The sequence below is a fragment of the Tachypleus tridentatus genome, chromosome 9 (genome assembly GCF_004210375.1).
Source record: "Tachypleus tridentatus isolate NWPU-2018 chromosome 9, ASM421037v1, whole genome shotgun sequence".
Lineage (NCBI taxonomy): Eukaryota > Metazoa > Arthropoda > Merostomata > Xiphosura > Limulidae > Tachypleus > Tachypleus tridentatus.
This window is the reverse complement of record NC_134833.1, coordinates 66,250,871-66,272,325: the sequence shown is the minus strand read 5'-3', so window position 1 is coordinate 66,272,325 and position 21,455 is coordinate 66,250,871. Positions and strand designations below refer to the sequence as shown.

At 32.5% G+C, this 21,455-nt stretch overlaps 1 protein-coding gene across 4 annotated transcripts in view; it reads left to right on the top strand.

The window, feature by feature from the left end:
* Positions 1-21,455, top strand: part of LOC143225352 (transcription intermediary factor 1-alpha-like) — a 52,291-nt gene that overhangs the window by 3,649 nt on the left and 27,187 nt on the right. For all 4 annotated transcript variants that reach the window (XM_076454580.1, XM_076454579.1, XM_076454583.1 and 1 more), the window contains exons 3-6: positions 10,601-10,860; positions 13,154-13,364; positions 13,725-13,931; positions 18,972-19,321. In XM_076454580.1, coding sequence (XP_076310695.1) covers positions 10,601-10,860; positions 13,154-13,364; positions 13,725-13,931; positions 18,972-19,321 — 1,028 coding nt within the window. The remainder of the gene's footprint in view (positions 1-10,600; positions 10,861-13,153; positions 13,365-13,724; positions 13,932-18,971; positions 19,322-21,455) is intronic.

The window sequence follows — 21,455 nt, the reverse complement described above, 5'->3', positions numbered from 1 at the left end:
GGGCTAGCAGCAATCACATACCAGTTTTGGATGTTCTCAACAGGTGTTGTGGATATTGTATCTGATGCTGGTGTTTGGATATAGTGCTCATGAAATCCTGGCATTGCTGCAGTGTTCTTGTTTGGCATTCTAGTGCATCCCCTCTAAGGGCTCCATGGTTATTGGGGTCAGTGGGCATCAAAATTTTTTTTATTATGGATCCTCCAAATAAAATTAGTGAAAAAACTGTCCATAGGTAAAGGACCACATCTTGAAGATTCTGAGCAGCAATCTTCAACATCTGTAACACCTGTTGTACCTCATTTTCTTATATTGCATTCATTTTCAGACAAATCTTTAGGGTAGATGTCTCCCTTTTACATTCAGAAGGGATTAGAGGGACTTGCTGGCTCTCCAAAGTAAGTAAAGAAGCTTTGATCTGGTGACATATTGGTGGAAACATCCACATCTCAACACAGTGAACTCCTCTTGCATTCAAAGGCGATTGGGGATATACCTATTGAGGTTTCTTATGCTACTTTGAATTCATCACAAGGAGTTATTGTTGAGAGGGATTTGAGGAAATCCCAGAGTTGGAGATTCTTGCTGGTTTCTCCACTCAAGGAGTTTCTGTAGAGAGGCTTATATCCACTCCCTCATTCTTACGTTTACATCACCACATCCACCTGCCACCATGAAGGCAGGTTATCTTAATTGCAGAGTATGGCCATACAATCCAAACCCTCTCTGATGTTTCCAGTGTCAGCAGTTTAGTCACTCAAAGATGTCATGTCATGATTTCTTGACTTGTGCTTGTTGTAGTGGCAAGGACCATGAGGCTTATGAGTGTGAAACAGACCCTCATTGCATCAATTGCAATGGCTCTCACCCATCCTACTTTTGTTCTTGCCCTAAATGGTTGGAAGAAAGACAGGTGTAACATTTGAAGATGATTCAAAAGATTACTTACCCTGAGGCCCGAAAGTTGTTGTCTACCACTTCATCTTGGATGTATGCTGCTGCACTTCATTTCACTACAACAGTGGGAATGCAGACAGATCTCTCTGTGCCTCTAAAAAATCATTCTCAAACCAAATGAAAGTCTTTTGACCTCCATGGTTAGAAAGGTTGATGAATCAACATCAACACCCATCTTTATCCCTGACATACATTTCAGCAAACCCCAAGATCCACTTCCTTTGGTTCTGGTACAGGCATTTTGTTGGGTACATCTTCTCCCACCCTAAGATGCAAAATGATTATTCATTCACATCCTCCGTTGCTGGAATCCTCTTCCAACAACAAAGATCTGCCCAATTGACCCAGGACAGGATCCATGGATGTCAACAGACCTCCCTAGAATAAAGACAATAAAGAAAAAAGATGTGGTTGTAAATAGAAGAGCTCTACACCCAATTTGCCTACACATAAATAAAAATGGCAACATTGATACAATGGAACTGTTGAGGTTTACATTGTAATCTGGATGACATCAATGCACTGATTGCTTCCTACCATCATGTATGTCTTTCTTTACAGGAAACATTTCTGAAACCTGCCGATACAGTTGCCTTTCAGCAGTTTTCTTTGTACAGAAATGATAGGCTGTGAGATGGACAAATGCATGGAGGGGTGGCACTATCAGTTGATCAGTATATGCTCATCCTGTCTTTGCCACTCTACATACCCTTGGAGGCCATAGCCATGTTTCCTTGGGTCATATCATCACTATTTGTTTTCTTTACCTGTCACCTAGATAAACCTTTGATCAATCAGCCCTTGATGCTCTCAATGAACAGTTGCTGTCTCCCTTTTTAATCGTGGGGGACTTTAATGAACATCATCCCTTCTGGAGAAGTGCTGATATTAATGGAAAGGGTCGCTCTATAGACCATGTGCTCTCTGATCACAACCTTTCTTTTTACAGTGCTGGTTCATATACTTATCTTCATGCACCTAGTCAGTCCTTTACTGCTATTGATCTCTCAATTTGCTTCCCTTTACTATTCTCCCACTTTGCATGGAGGGTTGACAATAATCTACAAGGCAGTGATCATTTTCCCATAATTTTGAGAGAGACTGGTTGTGGTCGATGCCACCCAGTCCACGTGCTTCGATGGAAGCTGGATCAAACAAACTGATCCTCTTTCATTGCTCTTGCAGAACTTGATCCTGCCATTGCCTATGAGCCATCAATAGACAACTGTTTGGCAGCAGTAACTAACTGTATTATACATGCAGCTGCTCAGTGTATTCCTAACTCTTCACACGGTTTCCATGATATCTTCATCCGTGGTGGAATCCTGCCTGCCACATGGCACGGAAGGCTCAAAAACAGGCCTGGGATACTTTTCACAGGTATACCACACTTCTGAACTGCATTGCTTTCCAGCAGGCCCGTGCACATGCTCAGTGGATAAGACGTCAAAACCAGAAGGACTCTTGGATTAAGTTCACAACCAGCATATCTTCTATCACTTGTTTCAAAGTCACATGGGACAAGATTTGAAAGGTCAGTGGGCAATATAATTCTGTCCCCTTCTTGATCTTGCTCTTTGATGGCCAGGAAATAGCTGATTCTCGGAGCATCACCAATACTCCAAGTGAAAGCTTTTGCAAGGTATCTAGCACTTCTGCTTAATCCTTCACCTTCTTAGCCATTTGTCCATTTTTATTACAAACTTTTTTAATGGACAGGAGATTCCAAGTTCGTGTGGGTTTGACACTTTCCTGTTATTTCCTGCAGGAACTTGGATTTCCTCAGAGTTCTGTTTTGAGTGTCACACAGTATAAATGCCCTCACTGAACAACTCTCTGTTACTGTTGCAAACGGGCTCTATGTCGATGACTTTCACATCTTATGTCAGTTGTTGAACTTGAGGTATATTAAAAGGCAGCTACAGACTGCCCTTAATCATTTACTGAAGTGGAGCACAACAAATGGTTTTAACTTCTTACTCTCTAAAACCGTTTGCATGCACTTTTGCTTCCAACGGGTTATTCATTCTGATCCTGAACTCTGTATTGGTGAAGTTGTGCTACCTATGGTCCCTGAGACAGAGTTCTTGGGGCTTATCTTTGACTGTAACCTGACCTTTATACCACACATCAAGCAGCTATGGGTCAAATGTACAAGAGTACTGAACATCCTCAATGTCCTCTCTGTCACCACTTGGGGAGCAGATCGATGTTCTATGCTAAAGATATATCGTGCTTTATACGATTGAAACTAGACTATGGATCACTGGCCTGTGGCACTGTCAAGACCTTGGCCTTGAAGATGCTGGACCCCTTTCATCATCAGGGAGTTCAGAGTCTTATGAATCTCCTCTGTACCTATGCTGTTTCCAACTGTTTTTGCTGTATGCTTTGAAACTTCTTTCCTTACCAAAGCATCCCACCTGGGGTTGTGTTTTCCCTCTTTAGTGGGCCATACTTTTTCAGAATAGACGATTTGCCATTGCTCCATTTGGCATTCATACCAGGGCACAATTGGATAACACTGCTGTATCCACTGGTCAGCTTAACCCACCATTGCTTCTTACAGTCCCCTATTGCAACATATCCTTAAGTCATCTGAGAAAACAGACAATCCTGATTGGAAATACTGTCTGCTATTTGCTGAACATCTTTTGAACCATCCTTCCATTCCTATTTATACAGATGGTTTGAAATCAGGTGACTGTGTGGTCTCTGCCGTGGTTTGTTGTGGTTTGGTGGTTGCATGCAGAATCTCCTCTACAGATTCTGTGTTCACTGCTGAACTGTATGCCATTTCTTTTGCCCTGGATCACATAGAAGCTAAGCAGTACTCAATTTGCACTGTTTGTATTGACTCACTTAGTTCTCTACTGGCCCTGGAATCTCTTCATGTTAGTTCTGACCCTGTTCTTGCTGATATTCAAAACTGACTGGCCCATTTCTCTTTAACATTTACTTCTATCAAGTTTTTCTGGATACCAGACCACGTTGGTATTCACAGGAATGGGCTTGCTGACACTGCAGCTATATTTGTCTGCTCTGGCACTATCATTTCTGTGCCTGTTCTATACATGGACTATGGTCCTGTATTCAAGACTCGGTTCAATGCCAGTTGGCAGTCAGTCGACTTGGAGTGAGCAACATAAAAACAAGCTTTTCCAAATATAACCTTCTGTTGGACTTTGGTCGTGTTGCTTCCATAATGATTGGAAAAAGGAAGTTGTCCTAACTAGACTCCACATTAGTTAGTTTTTTTTAACTCATTGTTTTCTTTTGTCTAGGACTGATGCACCAGTGTGTTGTCTGTGTGACACTCTGGTCACAATAAGCCACATTTTACTGTTTTGCCATCATTATGACTCTCAACAATGGCACCATTTTAAACATGTTCTGTTCCAAGGTTTATCCATGATGTTAAACAGTGTTATTGGTGATGGTGACATTGTCCACCCTAGAAATGTTTTTGGTTTTTATAGGCCATTAATCTTTTTAGTGCTATTTAAGTTTTTTAACTTATACATTAGACCTTTTTTAATGTAATTCCCTTTAATGAATCAAATTACATCTAGTTCAATTTGCAATTAGAAAATGGCCATAACATCAAATAACTTGAAACCAGAACTGGAAAGGCCAACTTCAGATGTCTAATGTTGCTGTTTGAACTACCTGTTAGTTATCCTGGCAAGTTAGGATAATTATAATTATTCTACAGTCCTTTATAACTTGTATTACTGTAGTTTTTCTCTTACTGCTGTAGACTAGATGTAAAAATTGGATTTAATGTTATTTACATTTTTAATTCAAAATTTAAAGTTTGTTTTGTTTTACCTCAATTTCCTTTTGTGAATTTTAATATTTTTACTTTATTTTTAACTTTTTTCTGGATATTTATGTGTGTAGTTCTCGGTCAGTAACTAGGGAGATTACAATTGAAGGTTAACATTAGTTATGTATGTCTTATTCTGGGTCAGTTTACTATTTTTTCACGATATTAATGATTAAAGAGATTGTTTTCCATTAATTAATTTTATTGCATAGTTTTCAAACTTAGTCAAGTTTCTTTTCTTCTCAGGTATGTTCTGTTTTGAAATCTTTGAACAAATTCTGTTACCTGATGGTGTCAGTGTAATGTTGAATGATTTGGTTCTTGAATCTTTGTTTTCTGTCTTCTCTACGTTTGATTTTTGAGTCATTGCTTTTGTTCTCAGAACTTAATGCTAAATGTTGATAGCTTTTAGCATGGTTATCTTTCTGTGTTTTTTTGATTCTTAAGTTTTGACTCTCATATTTTTTTTTTTTTTGAGCAGCCACTCTCCTGTTGTGCATATGTATGAATTCATCTTAATTTCAGACTACTTTTAAAGATAATTATTGAACATCAGTTGTAGTTTTAGTGATTTTTTTCCATGGCCATTTTACCTTGTACAGTAGTCTTTTTTTTTTTTTTGCTGCAGAGGTAATTTTTTTTGCAATTTGATTACAGTCCCTTTGACACCGTAGCATATTTTGCTTTGTTACAAGGTATACATCCCTCCTACCCACCAAGAACTTCTCTGCATCAGTTATTTTTGCAAGGATTTCAATAGTAATTTTCTCTTGCATTTTGAAATGGCCAGTAATTAATGATCATGCTTTATGTTGCTTTCATTGTCTACTGAGAACTAGACAGCAAGTTGTTTCATTGGATCCTGAGTGGCCAAACTTAGAATGAAGCAAGTTTGGGTATTTTTGTTTTGTTCATTAAGTTTGTTTTGTTTTCTCAAGGCATCTAGTTTTCAAATGCAGACGTGAGGTTTTTATGAAAGTATTCTTACCATGTTATTTGGATGATGATGTTAAAATTGTAGTTTCTTCCTTTTGCTACTGGGTCTTGTCTATTAGCTCAGTGACATTCTGTTTGGCTTCAAGGAAATTCTATCGAATAGCAATGGTTGTTAGTCTTTTCCATTTGCTTGAAATTGACTTTCTCATGGACAGTTAGCTAATGTTCACCCTTTTGTCTATTCAGTCTCTTACACACATTTATTTGACCATCCATCTGGCTATATTGCTTAAGTGGATTATCTGTAATTCCAGTTCACATGTATCACCAACACACCCCTTATTAAATCTGTGGTTTTGAATCAACACTGTTGAAGTATATCAGCATCTCTTATAGAATTACCATCCCTGGAGTCTTGTGCATCTACTGCCATAGATGTACTTTCTACTTTGAAGATGATGGTTTCACATAACATTGCCATTTCTTTTAGGTGCAGTCAAAGGTGGTGTCTAATAGGACTGTATTATGGGTTTACAACTCACTGTTGATAGGCTCTTTGTCCAATTAACCAAACATTCTTCTAAGAATGGTTTAAATGCTAGTCCATTCTTACTTGTGCTCTTTCCTCATAGAATCTAACTTATGTTGGGCTACCTATTATACATAATATTTACTTTCTATCTCCAACTCCTTAACAAATCACTTCTGTTTTTATTTCAGGGTCATAGCTTAACATATCCTTCCATTTGTAGTTGTATTTGAAGACTTCTTCTGAGCCTTTAATTTTTAACAACCTCATGTTCCTATATATATTTCCTTTTGTTGCTTTAACCAGGAAGAAGATATATCAGTTTCATGCTCCTTGATATTTTCATGGAAAGCCTTATATTTAGTAAGAAGGTAATCATCATTTTCATCTTGTGTTTTTTTCCTTGTTTGACCCTGATTCTTGGGCAGGGAAGAACAACAAAATATAATGGGAAGTTGAGATTACTGAGGAATGAAATCTGACTACTGAATTTTTTTTATTGTTTTATAGATTTTTTAAGTGTTTTTATGTCAAACTATAATTGTTTCAAAGTTGTGAAATTGTTTTTTTTGTACTATGACAAGGCATCAGGCAAAACTTAATAGTCATAGAGTGTGTAGGCAACAGTAAAATATTCCAGTGGTTGAAATCATATCCCTTTAATGTTAATTTTATGGCATCCAAACAACTAACATTAATCTAGGAAGTTATATTTTATTGAAATTAATTATGAAATAAATCAAGAATCCTGCAAAGGCCACCTAAACATAACAATCTGCTAACTTGTATACAGTTCATATTTAGTTCTCAACTTGTATTGAAGGACATCACATTTGGATAAGTCTATAAATTCACCAGACTTCAGATATAATTTTGAAGTATGACAGAAGATACAGTTTGCCAACTTAAACATAACATCGCTCGAGAAGTTTATACTAATAGCCATTACAAAAACCTGAATTTTTCAGAAAGCAACGTTTATAAAATTCTTTCAGTTTGTTGATATCTAAAAAAACCTCGGTAACTGTCAGTACAAAGTGTCAACCTCCACAGTTCAAGAATATAATTTATGTGTTCAAATGTATTCACATAGGTAGTGTCTTGGGGTTTGTATTACACAAATATTATTATAACACACTATGTACAACAAATGATTATTTCACACCAATATCTCGCTACCAAATATCACACAGCATTACAGTTTTCTTTAATTTGCTGATATATTATTCTGTCTAAGGCTGTAATACTGGGCACACGACTAATAATGATCAGAAGGCCTACATTAATATTTTGGCTAATCATTGATGTAGACTAGGTGCTCCATTACTGACATTTTGTTATCTAACACTTCACAATTTTATATATTTACTGATTTATTAGCTGACCCAACAATATTGTATCATCCAAATAATCTTAGGCCTCCAGACTTAAATCCTTTTTGTTATTTTCTCCAAGCATCCTTTTTTTTGACATATAGTTCAAGTAAAACAGACTTTCCCATTGGACATGAATTAACTCATGATTTTAGTGATGCTCATAAGTCCTGTTTATGTGGATTTTTTTTGGATCTGAAATGAGTTGTAGAAATATCAGTTTTATTAGTAGTGGATGCAATGCTTAACTTTTGCATCCTGAAATGTGGGTTATTTCATCACATGCACTGAACAATGGTATAACTGCCAACATGCACCACCTATAAGTTTTGACACCAAAATTTGACATTATTTATTAGTGTTATAAATGACTTAGAGGAAAAATTTGAAATGTTATTTACTGGTGTTATAAATGACTTCAGGTAAAAATTTGACATGTTATTAGAGTTATAAATTACTTCAGGTAAAAATTTGACATGTTATTAGTGTTAGAAATTACTTCAGGTAAACATTTGATGCTATTTATTGGTGTTATAAATGACTTCAGGTAAACATTTGATGTTATTTATTGGTGTTATAAATGACTTCAGGTAAAAATTTGACGTTATTTATTGGTGTTATAAATGACTTCAGGTAAAAATTTGACGTTATTTATTGGTGTTATAAATGACTTAGAGGAAAAATTTGACATGTTATTTACTGGTGTTATAAATTACTTCAGGTAAACATTTGATGTTATTTATTGGTGTTATAAATTACTTCAGGTAAACATTTAATGTTATTTATTGGTGTTATAAATGACTTCAGGTAAAAATTTGACATGATATTTACTAATGTTATAAATAACTCTAGGTTAAACTTTGCCATGTTATTTATTGGTGTTATAAATTACTTCAGGTAAACATTTGATGTTATTTATTGGTGTTATAAATGACTTCAGGTAAAAATTTGACGTTATTTATTGGTGTTATAAATGCCGTCAGGTAAAAATTTGACGTTATTTATTGGTGTTATAAATGCCGTCAGGTAAATATTTGATGTTATTTATTGGTATTATAAATGACTTCAGGTAAAAATTTGATGTTATTTATTAATGTTATAAATGACTTCAGGTAAAAATTTCACATGTTATTTGCTAGTGTTATAAATGACTTCAGGTAAAAATTTGACGTTATTTATTGGTGTTATAAATGACGTCAGGTAAATATTTGATGTTATTTATTGGTATTATAAATGACTTCAGGTAAAAATTTGATGTTATTTACTAATGTTATAAATGACTTCAGGTAAAAATTTCACATGTTATTTGCTAGTGTTATAAATGACTTCAGGTAAAAATTTGACATATTTACTAATGTTATAAATGACTTCAGGTAAAAATGTGACATTATTGGTGTTATAAATGACTTCAGGTAAAAATTTGACATATTTACTAATGTTATAAATGACTTCAGGTAAAAATGTGACATTATTGGTGTTATAAATGACTTCAGGTAAAAATTTGACATGATATTTACTAATGTTATAAATGACTTCAGGTAAAAATTTCACATGTTATTTACTAATGTTATAAATGACTTCAGGTAAAAATGTGACATTATTGGTGTTATAAATGACTTCATGTAAAACTTTGACATGTTATTTATTGGTGTTATAAATTACTTAGGGTAAAAATTTGACATGTTATTTACTGGTGTTATAAATGACTTCAGGTAAAAATTTGACATGATGTTTACTGATGTTATAAATGACTTCAGGTAAAAATTTGACATTATTGGTGTTATAAATGACTTCAGATAAAAATTTGACATGATATTTACTAATGTTATAAATGACTTCAGGTAAAACTTTGACATGTTATTTATTGGTGTTATAAATTACTTAGGGTAAAATGTTGACATGAAATTTACTAGTGTTATAAATAACTTTGGATAAAATTTGACATGATATTTGTTAGTTTAAAAATGACTGGATAAAAATTTGATATAATATTTATTAGTGTTATTAATGACTGGATAAGAATTTGACATGCTATTTATTAGTGGTATAAATAATTGGAAAAATAATTACATGATATTTAGTAGTGGTATTAGTTAGGGTAAAAATTTAACATGTTATTTATTAGTTATAAATTACTTACAGTAAAATTTGGCATGTTATTTATTAGTGTTATAATGAAAACCTTTAAAACCTGCAGTGGTCTCTTACATTATACCTTAAGGTTGTTTTATTTAATTCACCAACATGTGAGATTGGCCAATATAAAAGATAATTAAGTGCATTGAATAAATAGTTAATTTTCTCATCTTAATTATTTTGTTAATTGTATTTATTTTATTTTACTTCTGTATATAATATTTTCATTGATTTTGGAATTCTTGAAAAATGTCTAATTTTTAAATAAACTTTATAACTTATCATAGAATGCAAACAATAAAATGTTTGGTTATCATAAAATATTAAAAATATAAAAATACCAAAAACAAGTTTATATATTATATATATGCACACACACTTCCAAGAAATGAAACACATTTGTAAATACTGGAAAGGATACCAATATACACACAAAAACTAAAATGTAAATGGGAAACTAATACAAATTAACAGAATCAAAGAGATAAATGTAGAGAATGATTTATAGTTCTTGGATCTTTGTAACTCACATAGATTGTGTCAGTATACAGTATAGATACTAAAAATTGAAATATGTTGAGTTATATGTTTGTTTATATGTATAATTATACCAAAGTATATTTTGGGAAATAATACATATGTTAAGTATCTTTTAACCTGACATTTATATTGTTTTTGATGTTAATATTTCTAAAAAATAAGGCTGCCAGTGTTTTAAAAATTATTACTGTTCTTAAGCTATACATTATATGTAAATGACATTTATTAATGAAAGTATTTATTTAAAACAATATCAAAACATGAAATAGAAATTTTAGAGACTACATGTCATTATTTTAGGAACAAGTGAAAATTTACTGCGAGTCTTGTGACAAGCTAACGTGTCGAGACTGTCAGCTGATAGAACATAAGGATCACAGATATCAATTTCTCGCCTCGGCCTATGAGCAGCATAAAGCCTATCTTAGTGCACTGCTGTCGAAGATTCGTGAAAAGCACAGATACATTGAAAAAGCAATTGAATTAATTTGGAAAAGAGAAGATGATGTGAAGGAACGAGAGCTCCAAGTGACACAGGAGATTAAAATGTTTGCAATTAAGTGTGTAATGTGTTTTATATATTTCCTGCTATTGGGTGTAGCTACTCTATATTTTATCATGCAGTATATGTTGAAGTAAAAAAAACATGCATGGAATTAGATTTTTTTCCCCTATTAATACTCATATCAAAAATTAAACATATTAAAGTTATGAATTCTCTTTAAATAATTCCAAACTTCAACCTAAGTTTCAATTGTGTGTGGTAGGACCATGTTTTAATGCAATTTATAAAGTGTTTAAATGTAACATGTATGGGTCTTATAAAAAGATAAATTACATATTGTGTTCCATTTCAAAAGGTAGGACCAGTTTTAACAACTAAACTACTGTTAATAAATCAACTTCAGTTGATGTACTGAATATTTTATAAATTTATAAACTGTTTTTGCTTATAAATTATGTTTTGATAATTTTTATTTAAATGTTTTTTTTTTTTTTATAACATGATCATAATTTCACTAATTCTATCTCACGTTTTCACTTGAGTGAGCGTTTTTCAGTATCAATTTATACATGACTTTATTTCTAACATATGTTTATTTTTGTAATAAGTTTCAAATAAAAGTTACTTGGAAGGTACTACAGTTCTATTACTCCCAGCTTCAAGGAGTATCACAAAATTATTGAAGTCTGTTTCTATTGTTGTTGACAGTTTTAATGAAAACTGATAATTCTATTTCCCTAAAAGGGAGCTAAATGCTACCTGGAAAAGTCACCTGTGTGTTGTCTTTCAGTCAGTCAATACACACTAAAATGATGCCACATAAGGGATGGTTAACATTGCAAGGCGTGATGTTTTAACATCAGTGAAATGTGTGCATGCCATGAATTACAAGAATAATTATACATTCTGTAGAATACAACGCTGCATAATATACGAACTTCAAAAGTAAGTGATAAAAATATTTGTTATTCTTAATTTCGATTGTATTTACTCTTGAAATCGAAGTACGTCTGGTGTTAACATTATGATAACTTTTGTCCTGTGGAGGAGAAGAGTGTGTTATTTTGGTGTGAAACAAATTATTTTGATACAACTGTATTTTTGGTTTTCATGTACAACTATAAAAATATTTCTCCTATGTCTCAGATGTAAGACTGAAGACTTATGCTAAAAACTGGGTTTGAAACTCATGGTGGGCACAGCACACATAGCCTATGCAAGCCTGGGTGAAATGTTTAGTGGGTTGTTTAAAGAGGTAGGTTACAAACATTTCAAGTAAGTTACTGGAAAGTATCAATTGAGAATTTTTTTATAAATAGGTTTTAGGGTTTCTAGTGCAGTACAGTTTTAGCTTGTAATCATTGTGGTTGAAGAGAGAAGACTTAAGTTGTTAACCATGGGAAATGGGAAGCTTAAGGCTCTTCAGTTAAAAAAAAACTATTATGGAATGGACATGCAAGTTAAAGCTAGTGTTAATGTATGGTGAGGAACATACTAGCAAATTAATTAAAAAATATAGTGAGATTAACTGCTCGGTTGCCTCGTTGTTATTGTATTTTTGGTTTCTTTTTGTTGCTTTGTTACCAACCAACTGGGTTTAAACAGGATATATTTTTATGACTTCCCTTTAGGGCAATGTTTCTTAGTCATCAGTCCATAGATTGGTAATAACAGCCTGTTACAACCACTTTCTATTTGCATGGAATTTCACCAAAACACAAAATCCTGAGGCAATACCAATTTTTAAATTTTGATGTTTTTTCTTTGTAATTGCATTATTGTTGCCTAGAATGGTTTAAAAAAGCAGCAATATTGTTGTCATAGGTGTTGAAAAGGCTTGAGAAATGCTACTTTAGGGATTTAGTAGTTAATTTGTAAGTTGTGTTCTCTTGAGGAGTCATGTTTGTAGAATTTACTGTGTTCTTAGTGGATGGAGATTTCATGGTCTGTGTGAATGTTTCATTCAAATCAGGGAGTCATTCCTCTGAGATACTGAAAGCCTTTTCTTGGGAAGTTTTAACTAAAGTTGTTAACAAAACTTTCAACTTAAAGTTTTTGAATGCCTTATTTGTAAAATCAGTTACGTATCGTAAGTGAAGCATTTTTTTTTAAATAAAGAATCGTGTCATGTTATTTTGTGAAAAATTAACAATGACAACAACAATGCCCAAACCATGAAGTGAGATCTCGCACTATCTCATGAGGAAGCAAGACAATTTGAAAGTGATTGATGAGTGCCGCTCGAATGAAGAAACACTTAACACAGTGCATAACATAACAGTAACAAAATCTTTAAATATCATGTACCTTCAGAATGTGTTTTGTAACACTAAATGATTTTCTTTCAGATTCATCACAGAAATTAATCAACGGGGAAAGTTACTGATCCAGGAACTGAGTGATGCCTGTGAGAAGAAGAAGCAGGTGCTCAGCATGAAGAATGAACAACTTGTGGCATTATCAGAAAAACTTCAGTATTGTGAGAATTTCGTAGAAACTGTGATCAAATTTGGAAGTAGTTTCGCCTTACTGTACAATAAAAAAACTTTGGTAGAACAGGTACTGTTTGTATAGCTCTTCATTTCAACATCATTAGATATAAACCATCTTAACAAAAAAAAATGTAATGTACGAGAAGCCATTGACAGGCATTAATTTAGATGTATATGTTTTTTAAGTGAGGCTACTTGTAGTTAGGGTTAATTCAAGTTTTGTATACAACTTTTGAATGTATTTTACAGAAGGATGTGTATATCAAACATTTAATCACATCATGAATACATAATGGTTTTTTTTTTTTGTAAAGGTTTGTCTACAGTTGTATTTTGTACCAGCATGGTTATAAGTAAGAAGTTGATATTTAGTTTTACAGGGAAAAAAAAAATCTCATTTTTAATATATGTTTTAACTGGTTTGCAGTTGCGATATGTTCTTACCCAACGCTGTGAGGTTCCAAATCCTAATCATTTGGTTGATATCAAGTTCCTGTACGAGACAGAGTTTTTCAGTAACTATATTAGTGAGCTTGGTTGTTTAGTTGTTGACCAGAAACCAATAGGCAGGGGTAGACTCCCCTCAAGAAGCTCTGAACCTCTACGGTCCAGCATCAAACCAGGAACCTCTGTTGTAAGTACCAACTCAGTATTAAAGTTTTGAGTAGTGTCAATTATTGAAAGAAAGGAAATGCAGGAACTAAAATATGAATATTTGTAAGAAGAAGTGATGTGAAGAACTTGAGCTTAAGAAATTCTTTAATGGTAGCTTACTTCTGATGTTTCAGATATTTCGAGCTAGATAATTCTTGTATGTTTGTTGTTCTGCTGGATTGAACTTCTTTCATCTCATGTGTTTTGAATGTTCTTTTGAATGTAATTTTTTTTTCTGTTATTTAACTACTAAGACAAAATGTAAAACAGTGCCACAAAACCTGATACTGGATATTCTAGTCTATAAAAATATTTTTATGTGCACAATTTCATTAAACATGTGGATGAAATTTCTTATTTTAAGATGTGGTACAAAAATATCCATTACTTGTACCCATAATTATGGGTTGCTTCTTAGTGAAATGCTAAGTTTATTACAGGTTAGAGATCTTTGATGGACTGCAACTGTGAGGTCTCAGAACTTGAAACACTATTCTCTTTTCATTCAACAGTTCATGACCTGGTAGTTAATTCACACAACTCACAATCTCTGAGTCATGGGTTATAGTCCCATCACCAAATATACTTGCTCCTTATATCACTGGAGTTGTCTTAAAGTTATGGCCACTTGCATCAATTGTTTGGTAAAAGAGTAGATCAGAAGTTTGAAGTGTTGAATGTTGTTTTACCAGTCTGTCACTCTAAAATGAGAAACAACTAGCACAAATAACTTAGTTCTAGGATCATAACAATCCAGAAAAGTTATTTTACTGGTTGTATATAATCTGCCTGAAGTTCCACTGGAAAACTAATTCCATGAAATCAAGATAGATTTATATGAACACCTTCTAACCACCCTGAATGTAGTATTTATTTTAGTGATATACTGAGAATATTTCTTGCAGTCTGGCCCTATATTAATTATGACTTGCATCTATACAGAAAGTAATCTTCTGAGTTACTGACCCAGAATTAGACATACATAACTTACCTTAACCTTTAGTAGTAATCTCACTAGTTACTAACCAAGAACTAGGCATATGTAATTTACATTAACCTTCAGTAGTAATCTCCCTAGCCATTGACCCAGAACTAGACATACATGAATTCGATATTGTTACTATTCCAACTTAACCCCTCAAAACATTCATTTTAACACAAGTGAACTATGGCTTTTGAAAGATGGTCTTGAAGCAATTCACCAGGATTTACATTTTGTAATAATTTTGCTAAAAATATGTTAATGGCTTCAATTATCTTCCTTTAACCAATCCTTTTACTTGATCTCATTTTGTTTCAAAAAATGTGAATTCCATTTTTGTCACCTGTTTTTTCTTCTGACAGCTGTGAACTCATCTTTATCTATACTTTGTTTACTATGAAACAAGATACACTAATCACCTTGAAGGCTTATTTGTGTCAATGTACGTGTTTTAAGTTGAATATATTTGGGTTAAAACAAGGTTAATTTTGATAAGAGATTGTGGTCATGATAAAGTGTCTAGGCTCTTTATCAAATAATGTTAAGATTTTAAACTATTCAATGGTCTTTGTAAGTGGAACTGTGATATCAGAATTAAAATATAGTACTATTTGGTTTACCTATGTCTCCCTATTGTGCCAAGAATTAGATCTTTTTATTTCTGTCTGTATTTTCTCTTTCTTTGTTTACTATTTCCAACTTTATAGGAGTCTTATTCTGTTTAGAAACATTATCTGTGTATTCACATTTGACAATCTCTAGGCCAGCCATCTTCTTTCCACTTGATGTCTTCTATCTACTTATAAAGACTTGTGTGATAACATTTTCTTGGAGGATTTCATGTAGTTCAAATCTGCTCTTCAATTGTTATTCTTGTCTTGAAATATTTTTTGTTTGAAACTAATTTACTTGAATTTTTTTGTTTCATATGTGTTGTTTCCAAATTAATTTTCAAACCTTAAGCTCAATTTTATTGTTACGTTTCTCTTCTGTTTGTTTATTTGTGAACTCTGACTTTTAATAGACCTTAAAAGTTATAGTTATCTGACACTAGCTTCCAACAGAAGGCTGGACCTTCCAAGTTATAGTTATCTGGCACTAATTTTATAGGGAAGACTGGACCTTCCAAGTAATATTTGTCCAGTACTAATTTTCTAATTAATAAAGGTACTCCTACTAAAAGTTCCCAAACTTATCTCCACAGTGGTGGGTTTATCATAAAATATGGCTACATAAGTGCACTGTTAGTAGAGAGTGTGAGTCAAGAATTGTGTCTTCAAACAATGAATTTTGTCCAAGATCAAAAACTGTCAATAGTAGGTAATATAGGAACAAATAAGAAGAAAGAAGTAAGGTCTGGTTCTTGGTATGGAAGGTGTATATATACATATATATTCCTTTGTTATACTTTGAAATAAGCTGAAACAAAAATAAACAAAAAATGCTGCACTAATTGAAAAAATCCCAGGGTGCAAGCTATAATGTGGGATTATAAAATGTACCCTAGGTTTTGGAGGTGACTGAAGAAGTAGGACCAACATTGCAGTGGGGATACACTGTCTGTCAGTCTTAACCTACATTTTCCAGTCTCACATAAGAAATAAAAGAGTAGCAATAGACATAGAATTAGGAGAGCGAGATATGGGTGCTTAAACCCACAATGCCCCACATCTATATCACCATTCACTGCCTGCAGACAGTTGTGGGAAGGTGACTGCTCTCCCAAGTAAAGAAGAAAAACATTAATTGAAATGAAAATAAGAAAAGGAAAATAGGGTACTACCATATGGGAGTAAGTAAGTTATAACTTACCTCTTGAAGTTAACATTCTAGCCCCCATTATGGAAGAAAGGCACTAATTGACAGTACAGCAAACAAACTAAACCAGCAGAAGTGTTCTATCCAGCTATCCAGACAAACTAGTATAGCCCCAACCACAGCTAGAAAAGTAATAAAAGAGGTTAGAAAATTTGTAAAAAAATCGTAGGGCTTTATAATTTTTTCATAGTTTATTAAGACATTTATATTCCTGAAAATATATGCATGTTAAATTATAACTGTTTGAAAATTACAACAGTTTTCTTCCATAACAAGGCATCAGGTAAGCCTTATTAGGTTTGATGATGTAAAATATTTGGATTACTTATATATTGAGATTACATATTCTTTTATTTTGTTATTTTTTTTTGCAATTAATATATTATTCCTTTTAGTTCAGCTATAAATTATTTGCTATATTAAAGTGCTAGCTCACCTTCTAGTTAGAGCAGATTATTTTTGGTATGTATGTACCTATTATGAAATTGATACAAGGTTCCTTTTGCAATGATGTACAAATATTAACATTGTGAAAGTTCATGTATATTTGAGGTAATAGTTAGTCACGTGAGATGTAATCTCATGGTCTAACCACTAAATAAAAAGCCTTTTTTGATTTTTAAGAGTTATATTACAAGGTATTGTTAGAAATATTGTTGATTATTACTAGATGTTACTGATCTTGGAATATTGTTTTTTTTTTTCTTTGAATTAGGTTTTTGTGTCCCTTTAGTTCTTTCTTCTATTTCCTTTACTCATTGAAATTAATACCATTGACATTTATGTTGTATTTATTCATGGCCAGGTATGAGTTTACTGTTTTTTTTGTAAGTGATAAGGTTTGTAGTTGTTTGAAAGTTTTGTTTTGGACTTCTGTTAAAATTTAAAAATTTGTTTTTCTCTGATGCTGGTTGTACTGGTATTTCAACTTGTTTTTGTATAACCCTGGTTGTATTGGCATTTTAACTTTTTTTTTTTATAACCCTGATTGTAGTGATGTTTTGTTTTAGTGCTATACTAAATATAACTTATATTCTTCTTGTTGAATATAATTTTTCAGTTTATTTTGTTCAAATAAGTATGAATAAAAGAAAGTGTATTTATAAGCTGTAAACATATATGGACCAATAATATTGTTAACAAACATATTGTTACTTAACTTGAACTGGTGTCATTTTGAAAGGTCAAGTCTCAGGTTGCTGATCTATCTTTTTCAGGGTATTTGGTTTGTTTCTGTTTTACAGCTGGAAAGGGTGACAGCTGTAATCAAGAAAATAAAGATAAATATACTACTGAAAATCAATCAAATTGAAATTTACTGAATATATAAAAGGAACTATCAAAATATACTTACCTCCAGTACATGACTGCCAGACTTTCTTCCTATGCTTCTCTAAGCATTGGTTTGTTTCTCACTTGCTTCAGTCTTTATGGTATCTGTCTCATGACACCTACATCATTTTGTCCTCTCTCCTTGTACTCTATATAAGCACCCCATTCAGATAATATTATGTTTCTTGAAGTCACTAACGGGTTTCCCAGGATTGTGATCATCCATACTTACTTTGAGCATTATTGTGTTATGTAGTTGATTTTTGTAATATTTATTGCACAAATGCTTAGATGGGTAAAGGAAGAACCCCTGGTGGTTGAGTAATTGTTGACAGTGTAATGGGAGGTAAATATTATTGGAAATACATTTTCAACATAGGGAATGGTCAACTTTCTGATAAAATTAAAAAAAAAAATGTTAGGATGAAAGGAAGTATTCCTAATGATTTTTTCAAAACTTGTCTCACAAAAGACATTTGAAAGATTTTACTACATATATAAACAATAGGAAAATTATATTAATTATTTTAAGCTGGAAGAAGATGGAATTTAATTTTGTCTTAATTTTCATATAGCTTAGTTAAATCTTTCTACTGTAAGGTTTATCAACATTACTGAGATCGAAAAGGTTTTCTACTATTATTTTATGTTGTAATCTGTGTATGTGGAACACTTGCTATTAATGAACTTGGATTATAAGACAAATTGGATTTGAGATGAAGGTGTTTAAAATTAAAACACTTTGTATTTATGATTTAAAACAGGTTTTACGAAGTGTTTTGTTACAACATAACTTTATAGGTGTTGATTCCAGTTTCCACACTTTAGCAAATGTTTCCATTAGAGGGTATTCAGGTATTGTATACTCTTGTAATATATTTGTTATAGCAACAGCAACCAACACCTGTTGGAGAGTTGAGGCAAGCTTTACAGAACCCTCCCAACTTACTGCCAAAGATGATTGTCAATAATTCATTGAAAAATTCTCAAGTAAAAACAAGTTCTGCAGTTTCACAGTCTCCAGGTTTTGTTCAAGTACCCGTTCATCAGTCAAATGCATCAACTAAATCTTCAAGCTGTGTACAAAATACTCTGAGTGTCAACATGTCACTTTCCCATAATTCATCATTAAGTCAGAAGCAGAATTTCTTGCCATCCAAACCAGTTTGTCAGAGCTTGGGCATTTCTACTCAACCACCATCTTGCAATCCAATTTTGACAATTACCAAACCTACTCAGTAAGTTTAGTCTTCTCAGCCATCTTATCTCACTGTGTATTTATGAACAGGCCTTACATTAAGTGGAAATGAAAAGTAGAGATATTGATAACTTACAGGAAACTGGGAAGTTAGAGCTGGACAATTAACGGGGTTAACTGATGACCTACGAACTTCGAGAATGTGAATTAGTGTTGTTTAAAATAATTAGTTAATCCAAATTGGAATTGATGTCATGAAAATAATCAACAAATTCAGATTACTGGTTTTGAATACTTCAACTATCTGGTGATGAGAATATTCTGTTAGGATTTTTCATTATTTGTGATTAGTTGAAATATGTTTAGTTTATTCAGCTAGTGTCATGACTCATGAAAATTATTAGCTCATCAAACTTACTGTTTATGATTATATTCCTGCTGTATAAGTAATTGAAATACTGTCATTATGTTTGTTTAACACAAAGCTATAAATGGACTGTTTATGTTCTAATGACTGTGGGTACCAAGACTTGATTTTTTAGCATGATAAGTTTGTTTTTTTACCCATATTGTAAGTTGAAACCAATCATTTACATGTTGGTTCCCAAGCCTGTTTTTCAATACTTTCCAGGGTCCCACTAGTTACTTCACAATTACTTTTTCTTAGGAAAAGTGTATATGTAGTTATTGTTTTCCAGCCAATAAGTGACTATTTTAAAAATAAAATAGAGCACGACTCACCTGTGGGTCGGGTGGGAGCCAATGTGTTAAATGATAGGCAAATCCTGTTAATTGTTCAGCTCGACAGTGAGATTTTCATAAGTTGTTAATTAGATTTCAGTGAACCTGTAGAAAGTTAATTTAATTCATTGATTTAATGTTTCATTACCAATTATAAAGGAGGGCATTTTGTTAAATACATAATAAAGAGTTGTTTTCTCTGTATTTTTACATCATTTCAAGATGCATCAATAAGAAATATTGCTTTATTCAAAACATACAAGCATGCAACCTATTACTGTGGTATAAACATTGGTTACTTTCTAAGATCAACAATGTTAACATTTCCCTCTCATAGTTCTTCTTTCACTTGTAGAGACAAAAGGAGAAGAAAAAGTTAGAGACTTTTAATGAAATTACAAGAGAAATTTTGATAACTATACTAGTGTCTTTCCCTTATTCCATTTCTAGTTATTTTTGCTTTGTTCACCTTCAACACTTATAACATTGATAACTGACATTCTTGTTGTTAATGGGGATATTTTTGTGTATACCAACCTGTTAGGATCAAGAGACTAAATTATACATATATTATAAACTATTCTTGGGATCATTATTAATGTATTTCTTTGAATGTTAGCTGTAGGTTGTTTTTGTAGTTTTGTTTCCTTAGTCTCTTGGTTAATGTTTTAAATTTTGGAATTGCTATCAGTCTAACTTTTTTCTTATTAAGTGTTTCAGTTGAATTTGTTTTTGTTGATGTAAAATCATTTGCATTGTGAGATGAACTGTGTCATAATTATCAGTTTTCTGAACAATTATTGTTGAATGGAACCAGATATTTTTTTGTGGTTACACAAGTTCTTTGTCAATGTTCACACCTGTAGTTGGTGTTTACTAATTCTTTTTTTTTATTTTTTGAAGTAAGAGTCACTGATTCTGGAGTGTATTTTTAGTTTCTTAATGAAATGAGAATTTTGAACAAATTGGTTGTGCTGACATTTTTATTACTTGTTTACATTTTATACATATGTTTTTACTGTCTTAGTAAACTGTAGCACATTACTTATTTTGGCTTTTTCATACTTGAGTACAGTTCTGTTTATTTCAGTTAACATAAAGGCTTCTCTTTGTCATATCTTGTAAACATTTAAGAATGTTATTTATTGGATTTTGTCAGTACACTAGCAATAGAGACGAATATTAATTTAATCTCGAATACATGATCAAAGGTAGATTATTTTTTCTAAGTCCTAGTTTTCACCTACATTTGTTGCATCAGAAATAGAGTAGTAATGACTTTAATATTCTGTTTATTAGATGAGAAGTTAATGTTGAAGGTATGGGTGGGGAAATTTTGTAAAGGAAATGTTAAAATTAAAGAAACAATGTTTCATATATCTATGTCAAAATTAAAATGTATTTCTAGTTTCATGAAGAAAATAAAGAATAAT